General features: G+C 41.4%; 1 protein-coding gene across 1 annotated transcript in view; it reads right to left on the reverse strand.

Annotated features, from left to right (window-relative positions):
* The window catches only part of LOC121575567 (potassium voltage-gated channel subfamily KQT member 2), a 110,274-nt gene extending 89,968 nt beyond the window's left edge, over positions 1 to 20,306 (reverse strand). Inside the window, exon 1 of the mRNA XM_041888742.2 lies at positions 19,882 to 20,306. Within this exon, the coding sequence (XP_041744676.2) occupies positions 19,882 to 20,177 (296 nt within the window). The 5' untranslated portion in view covers positions 20,178 to 20,306. The remainder of the gene's footprint in view (positions 1 to 19,881) is intronic.
* Positions 20,307 to 20,802: the final 496 nt, after the last annotated feature.

Here is a 20,802-nt window from a genome sequence, read left to right on the forward strand (position 1 = left end):
AGCGCCATCCATCATTCCTTCAATTCTGACCAGTTTCCCAGTCACTGCCGATGAAAAATATCCCCACAGCATGATGCTGCCACCACTATGCTTCAATGGTGTTCTCGGGGTGATGAGAGGTGTTGGGTTTGCGCCAGACATAGCGTTTTCCTTGATGGCCAAAAAGCTCTATTTTAGTCTCATCTGACCAGAGTACCTTCTTCAATATGTTTGGGAAGTCTCCCACATGCCGTAAAGCCCAGCTCTGTGGAGTGTACGGCTTAAAGTGGTCCTATGGACAGATACTCCAATCTCTGCTGTGGAGCTTTGCAGCTCCTTCAGGGTTATCTTTGGTCTCTTTGTTGCCTCTTTGATTAATGCCCTCCTTGCCTGGTCCGTGAGTTTTGGTGGGCAGCCCTCTCTTGGCAGGTTTCTTGTGGTGCCTTATTCTTTCCATTTTTTTATAATGGATTTAATGGTGCTCCGTTGGATGTTCAAAGTTTCGGATATTTTTTTCATAACCCAACCCTGATCTGTACTTCTCCACAACTTTATCCCTGACCTGTTTGGAGAGCTCCTTGGTCTTCCGCTTGCTTGGTGGTGCCCCTTGCTTAGTGGTGTTGCAGACTCTGGGGCCTTCAGAACAGGTGTATATATACTGAGATCATGTGACAGATCATGTGACACTTAGATTGCACACAGGTGGACTTTATTTAACTAATTATGTGACTTCTGAAGGTAATTGGTTGTACCAGATCCTATTTAGGGGCTTCATAGCAAAGTGGGTGAATACATACAGTGGGGGGAAAAAGTATTTAGTCAGCCACCAATTGTGCAAGTTCTCCCACTTAAAAAGATGAGAGAGGCCTGTCATTTTCATCATAGGTACACGTCAACTATGACAGACAAATTGAGAAAAAAAAAATCCAGAAAATCACATTGTAGGATTTTTAATGAATTTATTTGCAAATTATGGTGGAAAATAAGTATTTGGTCACCTACAAACAAGCAAGATGTCTGTCTCTCACAGACCTGTAACTTCTTCTTTAAGAGGCTCCTCTGTCCTCCACTCGTTACCTGTATTAATGGCACCTGTTTGAACTTGTTATCAGTATAAAAGACACCTGTCCACAACCTCAAACAGTCACACTCCAAACTCCACTATGGCCAAGACCAAAGAGCTGTCAAAGGACACCAGAAACAAAATTGTAGACCTGCACCAGGCTGGGAAGACTGAATCTGCAATAGGTAAGCAGCTTGGTTTGAAGAAATCAACTGTGGGAGCAATTATTAGGAAATGGAAGACATACAAGACCACTGATAATCTCCCTCGATCTGGGGCTCCACGCAAGATCTCACCCCGTGGGGGTCAAAATGATCACAAGAACAGTGAGCAAAAATCCCAGAACCACACGGGGGACCTAGTGAATGACCTGCAGAGAGCTGGGACCAAAGTAACAAAGCCTACCATCAGTAACACACTACGCCGCCAGGGACTCAAATCCTGCAGTGCCAGACGTGTCCCCCCTGCTTAAGCCAGTACATGTCCAGGCCCCGTCTGAAGTTTGCTAGAGTGCATTTGGATGATCCAGAAGAGGATTGGGAGAATGTCATATGGTCAGATGAAACCAAAATATAACTTTTTGGTAAAAACTCAACTCGTCATGTTTGGAGGACAAAGAATGCTGAGTTGCATCCAAAGAACACCATACCTACTGTGAAGTATGGGGGTGGAAACATCATGATTTGGGGCTGTTTTTCTGCAAAGGGACCAGGACGACTGATCCCGTGTAAAGGAAGGAATGAATGGGGCCATGTATCATGAGATTTTGAGTGAAAACCTCCTTCCATCAGCAAGGGCATTGAAGATGAAACGTGGCTGGGTCTTTCAGCATGACAATGATCCCAAACACACCGCCCGGGCAACGAAGGAGTGGCTTCGTAAGAAGCATTTCAAGGTCCTGGAGTGGCCTAGCCAGTCTCCAGATCTCAACCCCATAGAAAATCTTTGGAGGGAGTTGAAAGTCCGTGTTGCCCAGCGACAGCCCCAAAACATCACTGCTCTAGAGGAGATCTGCATGGAGGAATGGGCCAAAATACCAGCAACAGTGTGTGAAAACCTTGTGAAGACTTACAGAAAACGTTTGACCTGTGTCATTGCCAACAAAGGGTATATAACAAAGTATTGAGAAACTTTTGTTATTGACCAAATACTTATTTTCCACCATAATTTGCAAATAAATTCATTAAAAATCCTACAATGTGATTTTCTGGATTATTTTTTCTCATTTTGTCTGTCATAGTTGACGTGTACCTATGATGAAAATTACAGGCCTCTCTCATCTTTTTAAGTGGGAGAACTTGCACAATTGGTGGCTGACTAAATACTTTTTTCCCCCACTGTATGCACGCACCACTTTTCTGTAATTTTTTAATTTTTAATTTTTTGAAACAAGTTATTTTTTTCAATTCACTTCAACAATTTGGACTATTTTGTGTATGTCCATTACATGAAATCAAAATCAAAATCCATTTAAATTACAGGTTGTAATGCAACAAAATAGGACAAACGCCAAGGGGGATGATTACTTTTGCAAGGCACTGTATTTATCGCGGGAAACAGAAGTGGGTTTGGGCGGGAAATCTAAGTAAATCTTAGTAATCCAGTTCCCACTACTAAACCCTAACGTACCGGAGGCAGGCTGATACCTGTCAGCTACTACATCGAGGTGCAAATTGTGTCTGTTAGTCTCCATATACTGTGTGTAAGCACATTGCAACGCAGACGCACACACACTTAAAACCGGTGCTCGTCAAGCCCTCTCAACCAAAGGCTGTCACCACTGTAATGATTGTCAACTCTTATGACTGCCAACTCAAATGACTGTCAACTCTAATAATGTCTCTCCATAATGTCGTCGGTTTTGACACACTCATAAAACACTTGAGCTCACCTCTCTCCTTACAAGTGGCTAACTGATTATGTTTAATGAATGAGTTGCAAGGCTGGATGTATTTCCTGAGGAAAACAAGTCACAGTGACTGAGCACATCACTTTTCAGGGTGGTTTTTAGCCTGTTTTACACCAAGCTGAGAGAACAGCAAGTTTTGCCTGAATGCATAATGTATTGGTCTCCTAATAGGCTGTAATTACACAGCCTCTCAGCACAATCTGCCCTAGAATACGATCGCAGACTTTTAAGGATACAGCGCCATCTTGAGCAAATAAGGGACGATAAGGGTAGAAATGGAAGACTAAGGCCTGTATTCATTAAGTGTTTCAAAGTAGGAGTACTGATCTAGGATCTGTTTTGCCTTTTAAATCAGAATGAATAAGAAGGAGAACCTGCCCCTAGTTCAGCACTCCAACTCTTTGTGAATATGGTTACAGAAGTGCTTGCGTAGGCCTATTTTTTCCTGATAATATTGGCGTACTCAATAATTTTCTATAAATTTCAAGGCTTTCCTTCAAGCCTTCGATTTGAACACTCCATGTAAATGCAGTCAGCGTTACCATAACACCAAACTACCACATTACCAGCCAGTGTTGTACCACAAAACCCACTAAATCAGAATAAGCTTATTCCATCTAGAGAATCTAAACACCCAAAATGGACTGGCAATATGTGAAACTACTCAGAAGCCGGGAGGAAATGACATGGCCAATCTTTTCTCCATCGATGTCTCGCCTCACCTTGCCTGATTGGGGTCAAGCCACGGTCGTTGGTTAGCCGTCCATTCAACACACAACACAGGCTGGGTTCCTCACTGGCACAATTGATGGCCTATCTGCGCAGTGTGACAGACAGCTCTGAGGAGTGGTTCTACACAGCTTAGCCATAGACCTTCACTAAATTGCCGAGCCCAAGCAACCGAACGTGCCTACGCTCATTGTTATGATGACCAAGCAGGCAACGAGAGACAACCGAGTAGCATGCAAACAATGTAAGGGTTTTATTCCTCAAAATAGAAAAATACAAATGATGAGGAGAAAATAAACCAGCTTTAAAACAGACTAAATTGATCAATTAAATGAAAAGAACTGACTGTCCTATAAAGTCTCAACTTAAAAAAGAACTGAAGTCTAAAGTGCAGGAACAGAATGGGACATTACACCAGACAGGAAGAGGATGAGAGAGGCCCAACTCGGCGGAAAATCTATCTCCATCTAGCAGGTGGCGTATTTTCGTTGTTTCGCACACCAAGAAAGGTGTTTTTGTATGGAGGTCAATGAGTGTCGAATTTGGTTCAAAAATAAATAAATCAAAACATTTATGACTTATTTGCTACGTGAGGTTTATTTGATCGAATAGAAGTTTCATAATGCTTAAGTTGTTACGACTGTTCTGATATAATTAGGACACGTGACATTCGGGCAATGTTTAGAAAAAACACTTTATATCGGAGTTGTCTCAAGATGGCTATGCATATTCATGGGATTAGGCTAGTAGCATAGCATCTCTCTCCATTGAATACAGGCAGTTGATGTCAACAACCTTCATCAAATATTACAAAAAAGGATTACAATAATGAGATGTATCCACCAATCCAAAGAAAGGATAGGCGGGAGCTAGACAGCCCTCCGTGCCGCTTTGTGGACAACAACTCCCATTGTTAGGGCGGAGAGACCTGTATCTTGTCAGTATATCCATAATCTTTGGTTACACAGAGACTATAAGGGGAGTGGCCAGTCCAATTCTCTGTTCCAAGGGAGTCTGCAAAACATACATTTTCAATACAGACAATAATGATATAAAGTTTTGATATACTTATCAGGTTCTTAAATACAAGCATTATTTTTGCATTAACAGTACACAATATCAATGTATAACTGTATTTGGCTATTTTAAACACGCCTCTGTTCACCGCAGGGGCGTGTTTAAAATAGCCAAATACAGTTATACATTGATATTGTGTACTGTTAATGCTAAAATAATGCTTGTATTTAAGAACCTGATAAGTATATCGAAACAATATCAATGTATAACTGTATTTGGCTATTTTAAACACGCCCCTGCGGTGAACAGAGGCGTTTTTCAACACCCCTCCAGAACCATACTTTAACATCGGAATTCCGGTCGGACCTCCTTTACTAGATAGAACACAGTGGCATACATGCTGCAGGCATGGTGCCGGTAACTCTGCTGAGACACAGAGGTAAACAAGACACTGCATAGAACTTTGACTGTTTCTTTGAGAATAATAATGGTTAAATTTTAAAGTTAGATGATAGAGTTAAATTATACCAGTGACTTACCACGTAAACTATGAAGCGTGCACTCAACATACAGAAACAATGATAACAAATGTCATGACTTGTAATTCTGCTATAAAGTTATGTATGGGATAACGTTATAAGAAACGGGACCATACAGATAATTGTATGCATTTATACACCACCAGTCAAAAGTTTGCACACACCTACTCATTCAAGGGTTTTTCTTTATTTTTACTATTTTTTACATTGTAGAATAATAGTGAAGACATCAAAACTATGAAAGAACAAAAAAAAAGTGTTAAACAAATCAAAATACATTTTATATTTGAGATTCTTCAAATCGCCACCCTTTGCCTTGATGACAGCTTTGCACACTCTTGGCATTCTCTCAACCAGCTTCATGAGGTAGTCACCTGGAATGCATTTCAATTAACAGGTGTGCCTTCTTAAATGTTAATTCGTGGAATTTCTTTCCTTCTTAATGCGTTTGAGCCAATCAGTTGTGTTGTGACAACGTATGGGGGTATACAGAAGATAGCCCTATTTGGTAAAAGACCAAGTCCATATTATGGCAAGAACAGCTCAAATAAGCAAAGAGAAACAACAGTCCATCATTACTTTAAGACATGAAGGTCAGTAAATACGGAACATTTCAAGAACTCTGAACGTTTTTTCAAGTGCAGTCGCAAAAACCATCAAGCGCTATGATGAAACTGGCTCTCATCCACAGGAATGGAAGACCCAGAGTTACGTCTGTTGCAGGAGATAAGTTCATTAGATTTACCAGCCTCAGAAATTGCAGCCCAAATAAAATGCTTCACAGAGTTCAAGTAACAGACATATCTCAACATCAACTGTTCAGAGGAGACTGTGTGAATCAGGCCTTCATGGCCGAATTGCTGCAAAGAAACCACTACTAAAGGGCACCAATAAGAAGAAGAGACCTGCTTGGGCCAACAAACACGAGCAATGGACATTAGACTTGTGGAAATTTGTCCTTTGGTCTGGAGTCCAAATTTGAGATTTTTGGTTCCAACCGCCATGGCTTTGTGAGACGCATTGTGGGTGAACGGATGATCTCTGCATGTGTATTTCCCACCGTAAAGCATGGAGGAGGAGGTGTTATAGTGTGGGGGTGCTTTGATTTATTTAGAATTCAAGGCACACTTAACCAGCATGGCTGCCACAGCATTCTGCAGCGATACGCCATCCCCATCTGTTTTTCAACAGGACAATGACCCAACACACCTCCAGGCTGTGTAAGGCTATTTTACCAAGAAGGAGAGTGATGGAGTGCTGCATCAGATGACCTGGCCTCCACAATCCCCCAACCTCAACCCAATTGAGATGGTTTGGGATGAGTCGGACCGCAGAGTGAAGGAAAAGCAGCCAACAAGTGCTCAGCATATGTGGGAACTCCTTCAAGACTGTTGGAAAAGCATTCCAGGTGAAGCTGGTTGAGAGAATGCCAAGAGTGTACAAAGCTGTCATCAAGGCAAAGGGTGGCTATTTGAAGAACCTCAAATATAAAATATATTTTGATTTGTTTACCACTTTTTTGGTTACTACATGATTCCATATGTGTTATTACATAGTTTTGATGTCTTCAATATTATTCTACAATGTAGAAAATTGTAAAAATAAAGAAAAACCCTGGAATGTGTAGGTGTGTCCAAACTTTTGACTGGTAATGTATATTATGTGTATTGCCATGTGTATAGTGCAAAGTGAGTGTTCATGTGTATAAAATTAAAATGGCCTGGGTTTTACTTTGCGGTCCACATTGCGGCCATCACACATATGAAAGCACACATAAACACATGAATGTCAGTATGGTTGCACACCCATAGATGTACAGCCTCGTACATAGACTGGCTCTGTACATGCTCTCAAACATACGCACAAACACAGAACTACGTACAGTAAAACTACCAGTAACACTTACTTAAAGTCTTCAGCTATCATAGTTTAGTTTATAACTTCTTATAAGCCAGTATGAGCCTTTGTAACTTCTTACAATAAAGCTTATACTGTATGTTTTGTCTATCTATGTGTCAACGTTTCAACTGATCAAAATGGCCGGCATTTAGTTATTATGAGAAGAAATTAAGTCATTATAAAAGGCTCATGCATGTTAATGACAAGTCCACCAATGAAAGTGGTCCTTTGTATCTCAATTGGTAGAGCATGGTGCTTGTAACGCCAAGGTAGTGGGTTTGATTCCCGGGACCACTCATACGTAAAATGTATGAACGCATGACTATATATCACTTTGGATAAAAGCGTCTGCTAAATGGCATATATTATTATTTTCTAATGTATCAAAATGTCAACTTATTCAAAATGGCAGGCATTTAGTTATTATAAAAAGATACTAAGTCATTATAAAAGGGTCATACATGTTAAGTCTTACAATACATAACCACATCATCATGCATATAACCTACCTGTTGGCTTTAAGTAAAGTGTTACCACGCTACAAAACCTTGTCCCCAGGCTATTGGGCAAAGCATTGGGCGGAAGGGTCTGGGAACGAGATTACTGCACCCATCTTCCTTGTTAGCAGTGAGAGTGCCTGGAGTCTGCGCTCGGCAGGCACACCGGTCCAACTGGGAGACTGGGTCTGGTAGCACCCTTACCCAATGGCAGTCACTGTTTTTCAGCCTCATTAGGCACTTGGCCCACAGCCTTTTGCCAGACAGATGTTGCCTCTCTATATGCTGCAACAGCTGTGATTACGCCTTCTCTATGTTCCCAAGAAGATTTTTGTTGTACATTTTGGTAATTTAGCTGAAATGAGCTGAAATGAATCACACTTCGGCTACATTATAATGAGACTTCCTAGTGGCACTAAATCAGAGTAGGACCAATGTGGGCCCAGCCAATACTTTTCTTTGGCCTCAGTCTCAGCCATGGAAACACAAAAGGCTGAGTCTTTCGGCCATGCACCGGTGTAAATCCCAGAGGTGGAAAAAGGACATCAAATCAAATGTTATTTGTCACATGCGCCGAATACAACAGGTGTAGACCTTACAGTGAAATGCTTACTTACAAGCCCTTAACCAACAATGCAGTTTAAAGAAAAATAAGTGAAGTAAAAAATAGATAACAAAAAAAAAAAAATAATTATAATTAAAGAGCAGCAGTAAAATAATAGTAGGGAGGCTATATTTAGTGGTACTGGTACAGAGTCAATGTGCGGGGGCACAGGTTAGTTGAGGTAGTTGAGGTAATATGTACATGTAGGTAAAAAAACAGAGTAGCAGCAGCGTAAAAGAGGGGGTGGAGGGGAGGGGTGGGGGAAAAATGCAAATAGTCCGGATAGCCAATTAAATTAGCTGTTCAGGAGTCTTATGGCTTGGGGGTAGAAGCTGTTTAGAAGCCTTTTGCACCTAGACTTGGCGCTTCGGTACCACTTGCCGTGCGGTAGCAGAGAGAACAGTCTATGACTAGGGTGGCTGGAGTCTTTGACAATTTTTAGGGCCTTCCTTTGACACCGCCTGGTATAGAGGTCCTGGATGGCAGGAAGCTTGGCCCCAGTGATGTACTGGGCCGTACGCACTACCCTCTGTAGTGCCTTGCGGTCGGAGGCCGAGCAGTTGTCATACCAGGCAGTGATGCAACCAGTCAGGATGCTCTCGATGGTGCAGCTGTAGAACTATTTGAGGATCTGAGGACCCATGCCAAATCTTTTCAGTCTCCTGAGGGGGAATAGCTTTGTCGTGCCCTCTTCATGACTGTCTTGGTGTGTTTGGACCATGCTAGTTTGTTGGTGATGGTGACCAAACTTGAAGCTCTCAACCTGCTCCACTACAACGCAGTCGATGAGAATGTAGTCCACAATAATCTCCTTTGTCTTGATCACGTTGAGGGAGAGGTTGTTATCCTGGCACCACATGGCCAGTTCTCTGACCTCCTCCCTATAGGCTGTCTCATCGTTGTCGGTGATCAGGCCTACCACTGTTGTGTCGTCGGCAAACTTAATGATGGTGATGGAGTCATGCCTGGCCATGCAGTCATGGGTGAACAGGGAGTACCGGAGGGGACTGAGCATGCACCCCTGTGGGGCCCCCGTGTTGAGAATCAGCGTGGCAGATGTTTGTTACCTACCCTTACCTCCTGGGGGCGGCCCATCAGGAAGTCCAGGATCCAGTTGCAGAGGGAGGTGTTAAGTCCCAGGGTCTTTAGCTTAGTGATGAGCTTTGAGGGCACTATGGTGTTGAACGCTGAGCTGTAGTCAATGAACAGCATTCTCACGTAGGTGTTCCTTTTGTCCATCACACAGTCGTCCGGAACAGCTGATGCTCTCATGCATGCTTCAGTGTTGCTTGCCTCAAAGCGAGCATATAAGTAATTTAGCTCATCTGGTATGCTCGTGTCACTGGGCAGCTCGCGGCTTTGCTTCCCTTTGTAGTCTGTAATAGTTTGCAAGCCCTGCTACATCCGACGAGTGTCGGAGCCGGTGTCGTACGATTCAATCTTAGTCCTGTATTGACGCTTTGCCTGTTTGATGGTTCGTCGGAGGGCAGAGCGGGATTTCTTATAAGCATCCGGGTTAGAGTCACGGTCCTTGAAAGCGGCAGCTCTACCCTTTAGCTCAGTGCAGATGTTGCCTGTAATCCATGGCTTCTGGTTGGGGCACGTACGGTCACTGTGGGGACGACGTCATTTTGAGAATCCTTATCAGTATTGGGTGATTAGGAAACAAAAAACTAAAACATCTAATCTGATCGAATGCCTGGACCAATTTGACAGGAGTGCCTGGCATCGATCTTTATATCACTCAAAGCTTTTATTGTGGCTGCTTTCTCCCTCTCAGTACAATCTGATGTACGCTGACAATAGTCTGCCGTTATGAGACTGCTGTGAAACTCTCCTCTCATCCCTTGACAATCTTCCAATGTGTTGCAAAACAATTCCTTCTCTCTTCTGTCTTTTTCCTCTTGCTTTATCACTGCAATGCCGATCAGGCTTTCAGGCACTGTTCTCATGTTGAAGGAGGAATCCATTTCTCCCGTTGTTATCACCCATGTGGGGTGTTAGTGTACCAGGCAGCCAGATGTAATATTTAGCCTGGCTGGCAGTGCCTTAGTCTTATCAGTCCTACTCAGGTGAGCTCACTATCTCAAATCAAATGTTATTGGTCACATACACATATTTAGCAGATGTTATTGCGGGTGTAGCGAAATGCTTGTGTTCCTAGCTCCAACAGTGCAGTAGTATCTAACAATTCACAACAATACACAAATCTAAAAGTAAAAGAATGGAATTAAGAAATATATAAATATTAGCACGAGCACTATTTTACCAAGAAGGAGAGTGATGGAGTGCTGCATCAGATGACCTGGCCTCCACAATCCCCCAACCTCAACCCAATTTTCCCAAAATGTCCTTATTTTCGAAAGAAAAGCATTTTTTTGTCCATTAAAATAACATCAAATTGATCAGAAATACAGTGTAGACATTGTTAATGTTTTAAATGGCCATTGTAGCTGGAAACGGCTGATTTTTAATGGAATATCTACATAGGCATACAGAGGCCCATTATCAGCAACCATCAGTCCTGTGTTCCAATGGCACGTTGTGTTTGCTTATCCAAGTTTATCATTTTAAAAGGCTAATTGATCATTAGAAAACCATTTTGCAATTATGTTAGCACAGCTGAAAACTGTTGTGCTGATTAAAGAAGCAATAAAACTGGCCTTCTTGAGACTAGTTGAGTATCTGGAGCATAAGCAATTGTGGGTTTGATTACAGGCTCAAAATGGCCAGAAACAAATAACTTTATTCTGAAACTCGTCACTCTATTCTTGTTCTGAGAAATGAAGGCTATTCCATGCGAGAAATTGCCAAGAAACTGAAGATCTCGTACAACGCTGTGTACTACTCCCTTCACAGAACAGCGCAAACTGTCTCTAACCAGAATAGAAAGAGGAGTGGGAGGCCCCGGTGCACAACTGAGCAAGAGGACAATACATTAGAGTGTCTAGTTTGAGAAACAGGCGCCTCACAGGTCCTCAAATGGCAGCTTCATGAAATAGTACCCCGCAAAACACCAGTCTCAACGTCAACAGTGTAGAGGCGACTCCGGGATGCTGACCTTCTAGGCAGAGTTGCAAAGAAAAAGCCATATCAGACTGCCCATCTTAATCTTTTCTTTTTATTGGCCAGTCTGAGATATGGCTTTTTCTTTGCAACTCTGCCTAGAAGGTCAGCATACCGGATCCTTGGCAACACAGAGTTCTAGTAAAAAAAACTAAAACAAAACAGCATTCACAGTTATGTTATTGTCGGCTTGGAATAGATAGCAGTTTTATGCTAGATAAAAGCATGTTGTTTAAAGTGTCTTGTCATTAGATTTTCTGTTTAATAAGCATTTCCACATTGACCATTTCACCTCTGGGCAGGTTAACCTGGGTTCAAACTCTCGCCACTGGGCGAAAATGCCAATGTGTCTGAACCAATGGCGTATATAAACCCTGAATTGCTGATGCTATGTATTGGCCATTGCGAGGCCATATTGGCACTCCCCAGTAGAAGCAGTCCTCCATAGGAATGAATGAATGGAATTCTACCAGTGGAGGCTGCTGAGGGGAGAACGGCTCATAATAATAGCTGGAACGGCGCATATGGAATGGCATCAAACACATGGAAACCATGTGTTTGATGTATTTGATACCTTTCCACCTATTCCGCTCCAGACATTACCACGAGCCCGTCCTCCCCAATTATTATTATTATTTATTTATTTATTTTTTAGTCATTTAGCAGACGCTCTTATCCAGAGCGACTTACATGAGCAATTAGGGTTAAGTGCCTTGCTCAAGGGCACATCGACAGATTTTTCACCTAGTCGGCTCGGGGATTAGAACCAGCGACCTTTCGGTTACTGGCACAACGCTCTTAACCACTAAGCTACCTGCCGCCCTTAAGGTGCCACCAACCTCCTGTGAATTGTATAGTATTTCAATGACATTTTTCAATGACAAAATTACATGTATTTAAGTATTTTTCTGTTGTAGTGGGGACAATAACATTAGCAATCTCAAAAAATTATACTTGAAGGAAAATGGTTTTATACATATGTTGTTGTTGTATGTTTAGCTCACATAATATAATTTAAAAGTATGCATTAAGCTGTCTGTAATATAATAAATGTGGCAAAAACAAATGTAGACATTAATTCATGCATTTCTATAGCTTCCAAAATATTTTTTACAATGGTGGGGGTGCGCCAAGATGGAGGCGCGGTGGCTTTAACACAGCGTCAGTCATCTAGTGCAGTGGTTCTCAAACCTCTCTTCGGGGACCCCCAGCCGTTCCATGTAGTTGAACTATTCCAGAGGTAGCACACCTGATTCAACTTGTCAACTAATCATCAAGCCCTTGATTAGTGAATCAGGTGTGCTAGTTCAGGGCTACAACAAAATGGTGAAACATCTGGGGGTCCCGAGTAGAGGTTTGAGAACCACTGATCTAGTGTATATATAAATCATTGGTCTGAACCCACTAGCCTGTTCACCACAGGGTGACATCTGTGCCAGTGTGAAAATGCCCATAGCAGTTGCAAGACTTTTAATTTGTCTCTAATCAATGTTTTATGCATCCCCAGATTGATTCTAATGCAGTCCATTTGCTAGGACCAAGATGCCAAATGACTAGACGTAGTGCATTTGCAGGTAATAATGTTGATAAAAGCCTATTACTGTGTTTGGCTATGGGAAGGAGAAATAGAGAGACTAACTGCATATTACTTGATAAAGGTATACTATGTTCAATCTATAGAAAGGAGGAAGAGAGATAAATGGCATAGGCCTATTATTGGATAACAGTACTTGATCAAATAATACTGTGTTCATTGGGAAAGAGAAATAGAAAAACTGCCTAAGGATGTGAATCTCATGTTTCTTACTGAGGCCACAACGGTATTTATGTAGAAAACAGGATGTGAGCGATGGGAAGACGGAGAGACAAAGTGTATAAATTCTAGATTAGAGACGAACATTAATAAAATGTGAGGATTCACTGCTCTTCCATCCTTCAATGCTCATTGATCAGAAGCTCTACTCTGGTATAAAAAATATCCATACTGCATTGAAAAACAAATGAAAACATACAGACCGAAAAAAAAGCTTAATATAATGATTTAATAATTGGGTTCCTATCGTAGGAACCATTTGCCTCTAGGCACAAATGCAATAGTGTTCGAGCCATGTGCTTTGCTTTACAGGAGCACAAAGTAGCAGCTAGTGGAGCTGTCCAGTTGCTTTTGGTGCTGAATTGACAAAAGCCCTGGAAGGGTTGCAGCAGTACGCTCAATTAGCTCAGTCGGAATCACCTTAAATCAACAGAGAGTAGTAACTATGGTTAGAGGGGAAATTCTGGCGCGTCTGCCACTGGTAAAGCGTTGACAATTCAACATGAGACATATCTGTGTAATTTAAGGAATTCACACCATATTCACACCGACACAGCAGTAGCCTATGTTCTGATATAAAAATGCATAATCCACGTTCCTAAAAGCATAATTGCATGGATCGCCTAGGTAGCCTATTGATTGTACTTTATCCATTTAAAAGGCAATGTCAACAACATTAACAAAAATGTAAAGTAATGACTGATTTCAAAGTGATGCCAAGTAGCCCAGAGTAGATCGTTATCACAAACTAATAACAATGTAGCCCATACCACCACTCACACCCATATAAAAAGATATGTATGGCAAATTAATAAGTATGATTATATTAAAATGATTTCTGCGCGCGCCGACACTTTGCAGAAACTGGTTGAATCAATGTCGTTTCCATGTAATTTGTCAACGTATTGTGACGTGGAATCTAAGTGGAAAATACATTGGATTTGAGAAAGGTCATCAAAAGTCTAAACCGTTGTTTTGAGTGTGAAATTTTAACCACAGGATTATGTCATTATGTCACCAAATTTCAACAGAGACAAACCTTTGAATTTGTACCTTTGAACAACATCAGATCTTATATCCACTATAAAAATTTAAAAAACTATAAGCTGGCAGCACCTCCTACTGGAGATTTGATCTATCTACAGCTACCCTTTGGTCTCCCATCCAGGGTCATTGTCTTACGGCCATCTGCACGGATCTGTCTGATAACTCGCAAACACTCACATAACACAAAAGGAGCTTGGCTACAATGTACTGTTCTAACACTAGAAAATATTACCAAGGCGACGTCGTCCTCTGAAACCCCTTTCATCCTCTAAAAAGTCAGAGTTAATCTTACCATAAACGATAAACCTGTAGTTAATATTGATTATTTTTTTCATGAGCAAGTTTTCACTACCTAATTCTACATATAGCTAAGGTGTTTTGTGGTTGTAGAATCAGTATTTATGAAATTCAAAAATGTGCACGAAAATGTGCTACCTAGCTAACGTTAGCATCTGTTGGGTAGGTTACTTTCTAAATGTACAGTTAGTAGTTAGTTCCCTGTCCAAAATTGTAATCAGTAACGTAATTTTTGGATTACCCAAACTCAGTAATGTAATCGGATTACTTTGTTACTTTTTGATTACTTTTCCCTTAAGAAGCATGAGAAGAAGACAAAAATGATCCATCAAGCACATTAGGTGCGTCATCATAGTGGTCTCTGACTTGTGGTCAGACTCGCTCAGGTGGAACAAACTTAAACTTGCGCCTTTTTTCAAAGCTGAATTGAATGTCATTTAGAAAACAGAAAGGTGTCATAATGTATTTGTTTCTTTCGCAAACATTTAAAAGTAATCCAAGAAGTAATCATCTAGTTTTTCAAAAGTATCTGCAATCTGTTTGCAATATTTTTTCTGGTAACGTAACTGATTACAGGTCAAGTTTTTACAGTCTCATATCAATCCATAATGAAATGAAAGGGATGCTAATGGGATGCTAAAAATGGCAGTTCATACACAATGCTGAATACTCCCTCTAGCTAGTGTAGTGACACTCTAGCTAATAGCACAAATGAGTTTTCATGAAAAGGCAGTTTCTGTTCTGCCGTGATAAGTGCGCCGAGTGCTGCATCACACAGCTAGCTACTGTACATGCAATAGCTGTGACGTTATCGCGTTGGCCAAATGTTATAAAGTAGTTGGTCCTACTCTTTAGCTTAGATTTTTGGTTGAGATGGAGGCGTGAATCCAACATATCAATTATTAATTTGTAGACTAACTGGAATTCAAGCCAGACTAAGTTCCACAGATGGAACTATCCAAGCAGAAGATACATCTCCTTTAAATGTTGATATTTGGTTGCGTTGACAACCAAACAGAATTAAATATCACATTTGAAATACAATAAGTAGCCTATTAACTTGTTGACAAGTTAACAAAATAGGTCGTCGCGGGTCTGTGGAGACCTTCAAAATTGCTGTAATAATAATAATAATAATAATAATAATAAGCAGAATCTTAAACAGCATTGATCACTTGCACCATGTACTTAAAAAGGTAACTTCAACTGCAATCCAAGTAATTGGTTCTGCTATTAGATGCAGCACTGTTATAACACATGAATCTGTTGTATAAATAAACAAAATATCTGACATTGTATTCCCATTTGAACTTTGCTGTGCTTTTAAATGGTTGAAAGCACAGTTATAACACATTCGCAACTCAATTAACTTTTGGCTGTCTTTTTCATTGGGTGAATATACAGGTATAGTGCCTTGCAAAAGTATTCACCCCCCTTCTTGTTTTTCCTATTTTGTTGCATTTCAACCTGTAATTTAAATGGATTTTTATTTGGATTTCATGTAATGGACATACACAAAATAGTCCAATTTGGTGAAGTGATTTTTTTTTCCAAAAGATTATACAAAATAAATAACGGAAAAGTGCTGCGTGCAAATGTGTTCACCCCCTTTGCTATGAAGCCCCTAAATAAGATCTGGTGCAACCAATTACCTTCAGAAGTCACATAATTAGTTAAATAAAGTCCACCTGTGTGCAATCTAAGTGTCACATGATCTGTCACATGATCTCAGTATACAGTTGAAGTCGGAAGTTTACATACACTTGGGTTGGAGTCATAAAAACATGTTTTTTAACCACTCCACAAATTTCTTGTTAACAAACTATAGTTTTGGCAAGTCGGTTAGGACATCAACTTTGTGCATGACACAAGTAATTTTTCCAACAATTGTTTACAGACAGATTATTTCACTTATAATTCACTGTATCACAATTCCAGTGGGTCAGAAGTTTACAGACACTAAGTTGACGGTGCTTTAAACAGCTTGAAAAATTCCAGAAAATGATGTCATGGCTTTAGAAGCTTCTGATAGGCTACTTGACATCATTTGAGTCAATTGGAGGTGTACATGTCGATGTATTTCAAGGCCTACCTTCAAACTCAGTGCCTCTTTGCTTGACATCATGGGAAAATCAGCCAAGACCTCAGAAAGAAAATTGTAGACCTCCACAAGTCTGGTTCATCCTTGGGAGCAATTTCCAAACGCCTGAAGGTACCACGTTCATCTGTACAAACAATAGCACGCAAGTATAAACACCAGGGGACCAAGCAGCCATCATACCGCTCAGGAAGGAGACACGTTCTGTCTCCTAGAGATGAACGTACTTTGGTGCAAAAAGTGCAAATCAATCCCAGAACAACAGCAAAGGACCTTGTGAAGATGCTGGAGGAAACAGGTTCAAAAGTATCTATATCCACAGTAAAACGAGTCCTATATCGACATAACCTGAAAGGCCGCTCAGCAAGGAAGAAGCCACTGCTCCAAAACCTCCATAAAAAAGGAGGACTATGTTTTGCAACTGCACATGGGGACAAAGATCGTACTTTTTGGAGAAACATCCTCTGGTCTGATGAAACAAAAATAGAACTGTTTGGCGATAATGACCATTGTTATGTTTGGAGGAAAAAGGGGGTTGCTTGCAAGGAGAAGAACACCATCCCAACCGTGAAGCACGGGGGTGGCAGCATCATGCTGCGGGGGTGCTTTGCTGCAGGAGGGAATGGTGCACTTCACAAAATGGATGGCATCATGAGGAAGGAAATGTATGTGGATATATTGAAGCAACATCTCAAGAGATCAGTCAGGAAGTTAAAGCTTGGTCGCAAATGGGTCTTCCAAATGGACAATGACCCCAAGCATTCTTCCAAAGTTGTGTCAAAATGGCCTAAGGACAACAAAGTCAAGGTATTGGAGTGGCCATCACAAAGCCCTGACCTCAATCCTATAGAAAATGTGTGGGCAGAACTGAAAAAGCGTGTGCGAGCAACTAGGCCTACAAACCTGACTCAGTTACACCAGCTCTGTCAGGAGGAATGGGCCAAAATTCACCCAATTTATTGTGGGAAGCTTGTGGAAGGCTACCTGAAATGTTTGACCCAAGTTAAACAATTTAAAGGCAATGCTACCAAATACTAATTGAGTGTATGTAAACTTCTGACCCACTGGGAATGTGATGAAATAAATAAAAGCTGAAATAAATCATTCTCTCTACTATTACTCTGACATTTCACATTCTTAAAATATAGTGGTGATCCTAACTGACCTAAGACAGGGAATTTTTACTAGGATTAAATGTCAGGAATTGTGAAAAACTGAGTTTAAATGTATTTGGCTAAGTTGTATGTAAACTTCCGACTTCAACTGTATATACACCTGTTCTTAAAGGCCCCAGAGTCTGCAACATCACTAAGCAAGCGGCACCATGTAGTTCCAGGAGCTCTCCAAACAGGTCAGGGACAAAGTTGTGGAGAAGTACAGATCAGGGTTGTGTTATAAAAAAATATCAGAAACTTTGAACACCCCACGGAGCACCATTAAATCCATTATTAAAAAATTTAAAGAATATGGCACCACAACAAACCTGCCAAGAGAGGGCTGCCCACCAAAACTCATGGACCAGGCAAGGAGGGCATTAATCAGAGAGGCAACAAAGAGACCACAGATAACCCTGAAGGAGCTGCAAAGGTCCACAGCGAAGATTGGAGTATCTGTCCATAGGACCACCTTAAGCCGTACACTCCACAGAGCTGGCCTTTACGGAAGAGTGGCCAGAAAAAAGCCATTGATAAAATAAAACAATAAGCAAACACGTTTGGTGTTCGCCAAAAAGGCATATGGGATACTCCCCTAACATATGGAAGAAGGTACTCTGGTCAGATGAGACTAAAATTGAGCTTTTTGGCCATCAAGGAAAGCGCTATGTCTGGCACAAACCCAACACCTCTCATCACCCCTTGAACACCATCCCCACAGTGAAGCATGGTGGTGGCAGCATCATGTTGTGGGGATGTTTTTCATCGGCAAGGACTGGGAAACTGGTCAGAATTGAAGGAATGATGGATGGCACTAAATACAAGGAAATTCTTGAGGGAAACCTGTTTCAGTCTTCCGGAGATTTGAGACTGGGACGGAGGTTCACCTTCCAGCAGGACAATGACCCTAAGCATTCTGCTAAAGCAACACTCGAGTGGTTTAAGGGGAAACATTTCAATGTCTCGGAATGGCCTAGTCAAAGCCCAGACCTCAATCCAATTGAGAATCTGTGGTATGACTTAAAGATTGCTGTACACCAGCGGAACCCATTCAACTTGAAGGAGCTGGAGCAGTTTTGCCTTGAAGAACGGGCAAAATTCCCAGTGGCTAGATGTGCCAAGATAATAGAGACATACCCCAAGAGACTTGCAGCTGTAATTGCTGCAAAAGGTGGCTCTACAAAGTATTGACTTTGGGGTGGCGGGGGGTGAATAGTTATGCACGCTCATGTTTTCTGTTTTTTTGTCTTATTTCTTGTTTGTTTCACACAAAAAAAATTTGCATCTTCAAAGTGGTAGGCATGTTGTGTAAATCAAATGATACAAACCCCCAGAAAATCTATTTAAATTCCAGGTTGTAAGGCAACAAAATAAGAAAAATGCCAAGGGGGGTGAATATTTTCGCAAGCCACTGTAACTGCTAAAATAAAGGAAACACCAACATAAAGTGTCTTTATAGGACATTGGGCCACCACGAGCTACCAGAACAGCTTCAATGCTCCTTGGCATAGATTCTACAAGTGTCTGGAACTCTATTGGAGGGATGTGACACCATTCTTCCACAGGAAATTCCCTCATTTGGTGTTTTGTTGATGGTGGTGGAAAACATGGTCTCAGGGGGCTGCTCCAGAAATCTCCCATAAGTGTTCAGTTAGGTTGAGATCTGGTGACTGACACACAAACAACTTTTAAACCCCCTATGCTCCCTTGAGACCCCTCTTTCAAAGTCACTGAGATCTCTTCTTCTAGCCATGGTAGCCAAAATAATGGGCAACTGGGCATTTTTATACATGACCCTAAGCATGATGGAATTTTAATTGCTTAATTAACTCAGGAAGCACCTGCTTTCAATATACTTTGTATCACTCATTAACTGGAATGTTTCCTTAATTTTGGCATGCTCAACGTCTTAACCAAATATTACCCAATATCCACGTTGAAATGAGGTGGTGTGCCCAGTTGGGAAACTATACATTAATGCTGAGTGACTGCACGCCCAACCCTCCCGCTACACTTCTCGGTGAGTCCATAGTTTTAATGTCTTCACTGCCTATATAAAGAAAACAATAATAAACAATGTTTCAGACGCCTCCCGAGACCGTGTCGGAACCTGGGTGCAATTTTTTGCACCCCTGGTCTTGCTTTTTAACCCATTTAAACAAATACTTACACGTATGCGTGGTAAATAAATGCCCATCCTCTTGGTCTCTCCAAAACATTGTAAAGAAAATTCTGCAGTCTTCTGTAGAAGACAGTTCTCTTCGGAGGCTTGGGTTTGCCGGAGAGGCTGGATCTCGGTTTGCTAAGGATGCTGCCCCGCGTTGTCGCGTCTGCACCTGCTATGAGGAGCGCTGCATCTTTGTTCGAGTCCGTAGCCCCAGGTTCTAGCCCGACAAAGCCTACTTTGAGCTTTTTCTCCGCCGCTGGACCGGTGTAAACACCGCCGTTGCCGGATTTCTGGATCATTCTATCGAAATACAGTCATGGGGAGCTTGGATATTTTTTCAGCCCTTTACCAGGTACCAGCATCGCAGTGCTGGGCGTATATGATTATCCGTAGAGCCGCGGAGCCCCTGACTGTGCGCGTGGCTGAGGCTACCCTGCTTCTATGAGAAGCCAATTGAAATGCAGAGAAGAATCTGCAATGAACACACTTCTTCTACCTCAGCGTCTTCCGGCCACCTGACAACAGAAAGAAAAATAGGGGAAAACAAATGTTTTTCTTATAGCCTACATATAAACAATGTAAACACTGACACTCGGTTGTTTGATTTCGCTACAAACACACAATGCGCTCATTTGCCACCTTCAGAGATACTTTTACTGGGGTAATTTTGTACATCCTTAGAGGCATTTCAAAGTGTACATATGATTTCATCCACGTTTGGCTATCCATCTTAAAAAATTATTACAGAATGAAATAGGCTATATTCAAGGTTAGAACCACTCGTCACGTATTGTTCAAGCAATAATAGCAAAGTACTTCATAAGTTAGTGTTCATGTGGTAGGCTACTGTCCTAATTTGCCCAAAGCTCCAAACTAATGCCATAAGCAAATACAACAACTATTCTATAGTGCTTAAATTACAGT

Source organism: Coregonus clupeaformis, chromosome 10 (genome assembly GCF_020615455.1).
Source record: "Coregonus clupeaformis isolate EN_2021a chromosome 10, ASM2061545v1, whole genome shotgun sequence".
NCBI lineage: Eukaryota > Metazoa > Chordata > Actinopteri > Salmoniformes > Salmonidae > Coregonus > Coregonus clupeaformis.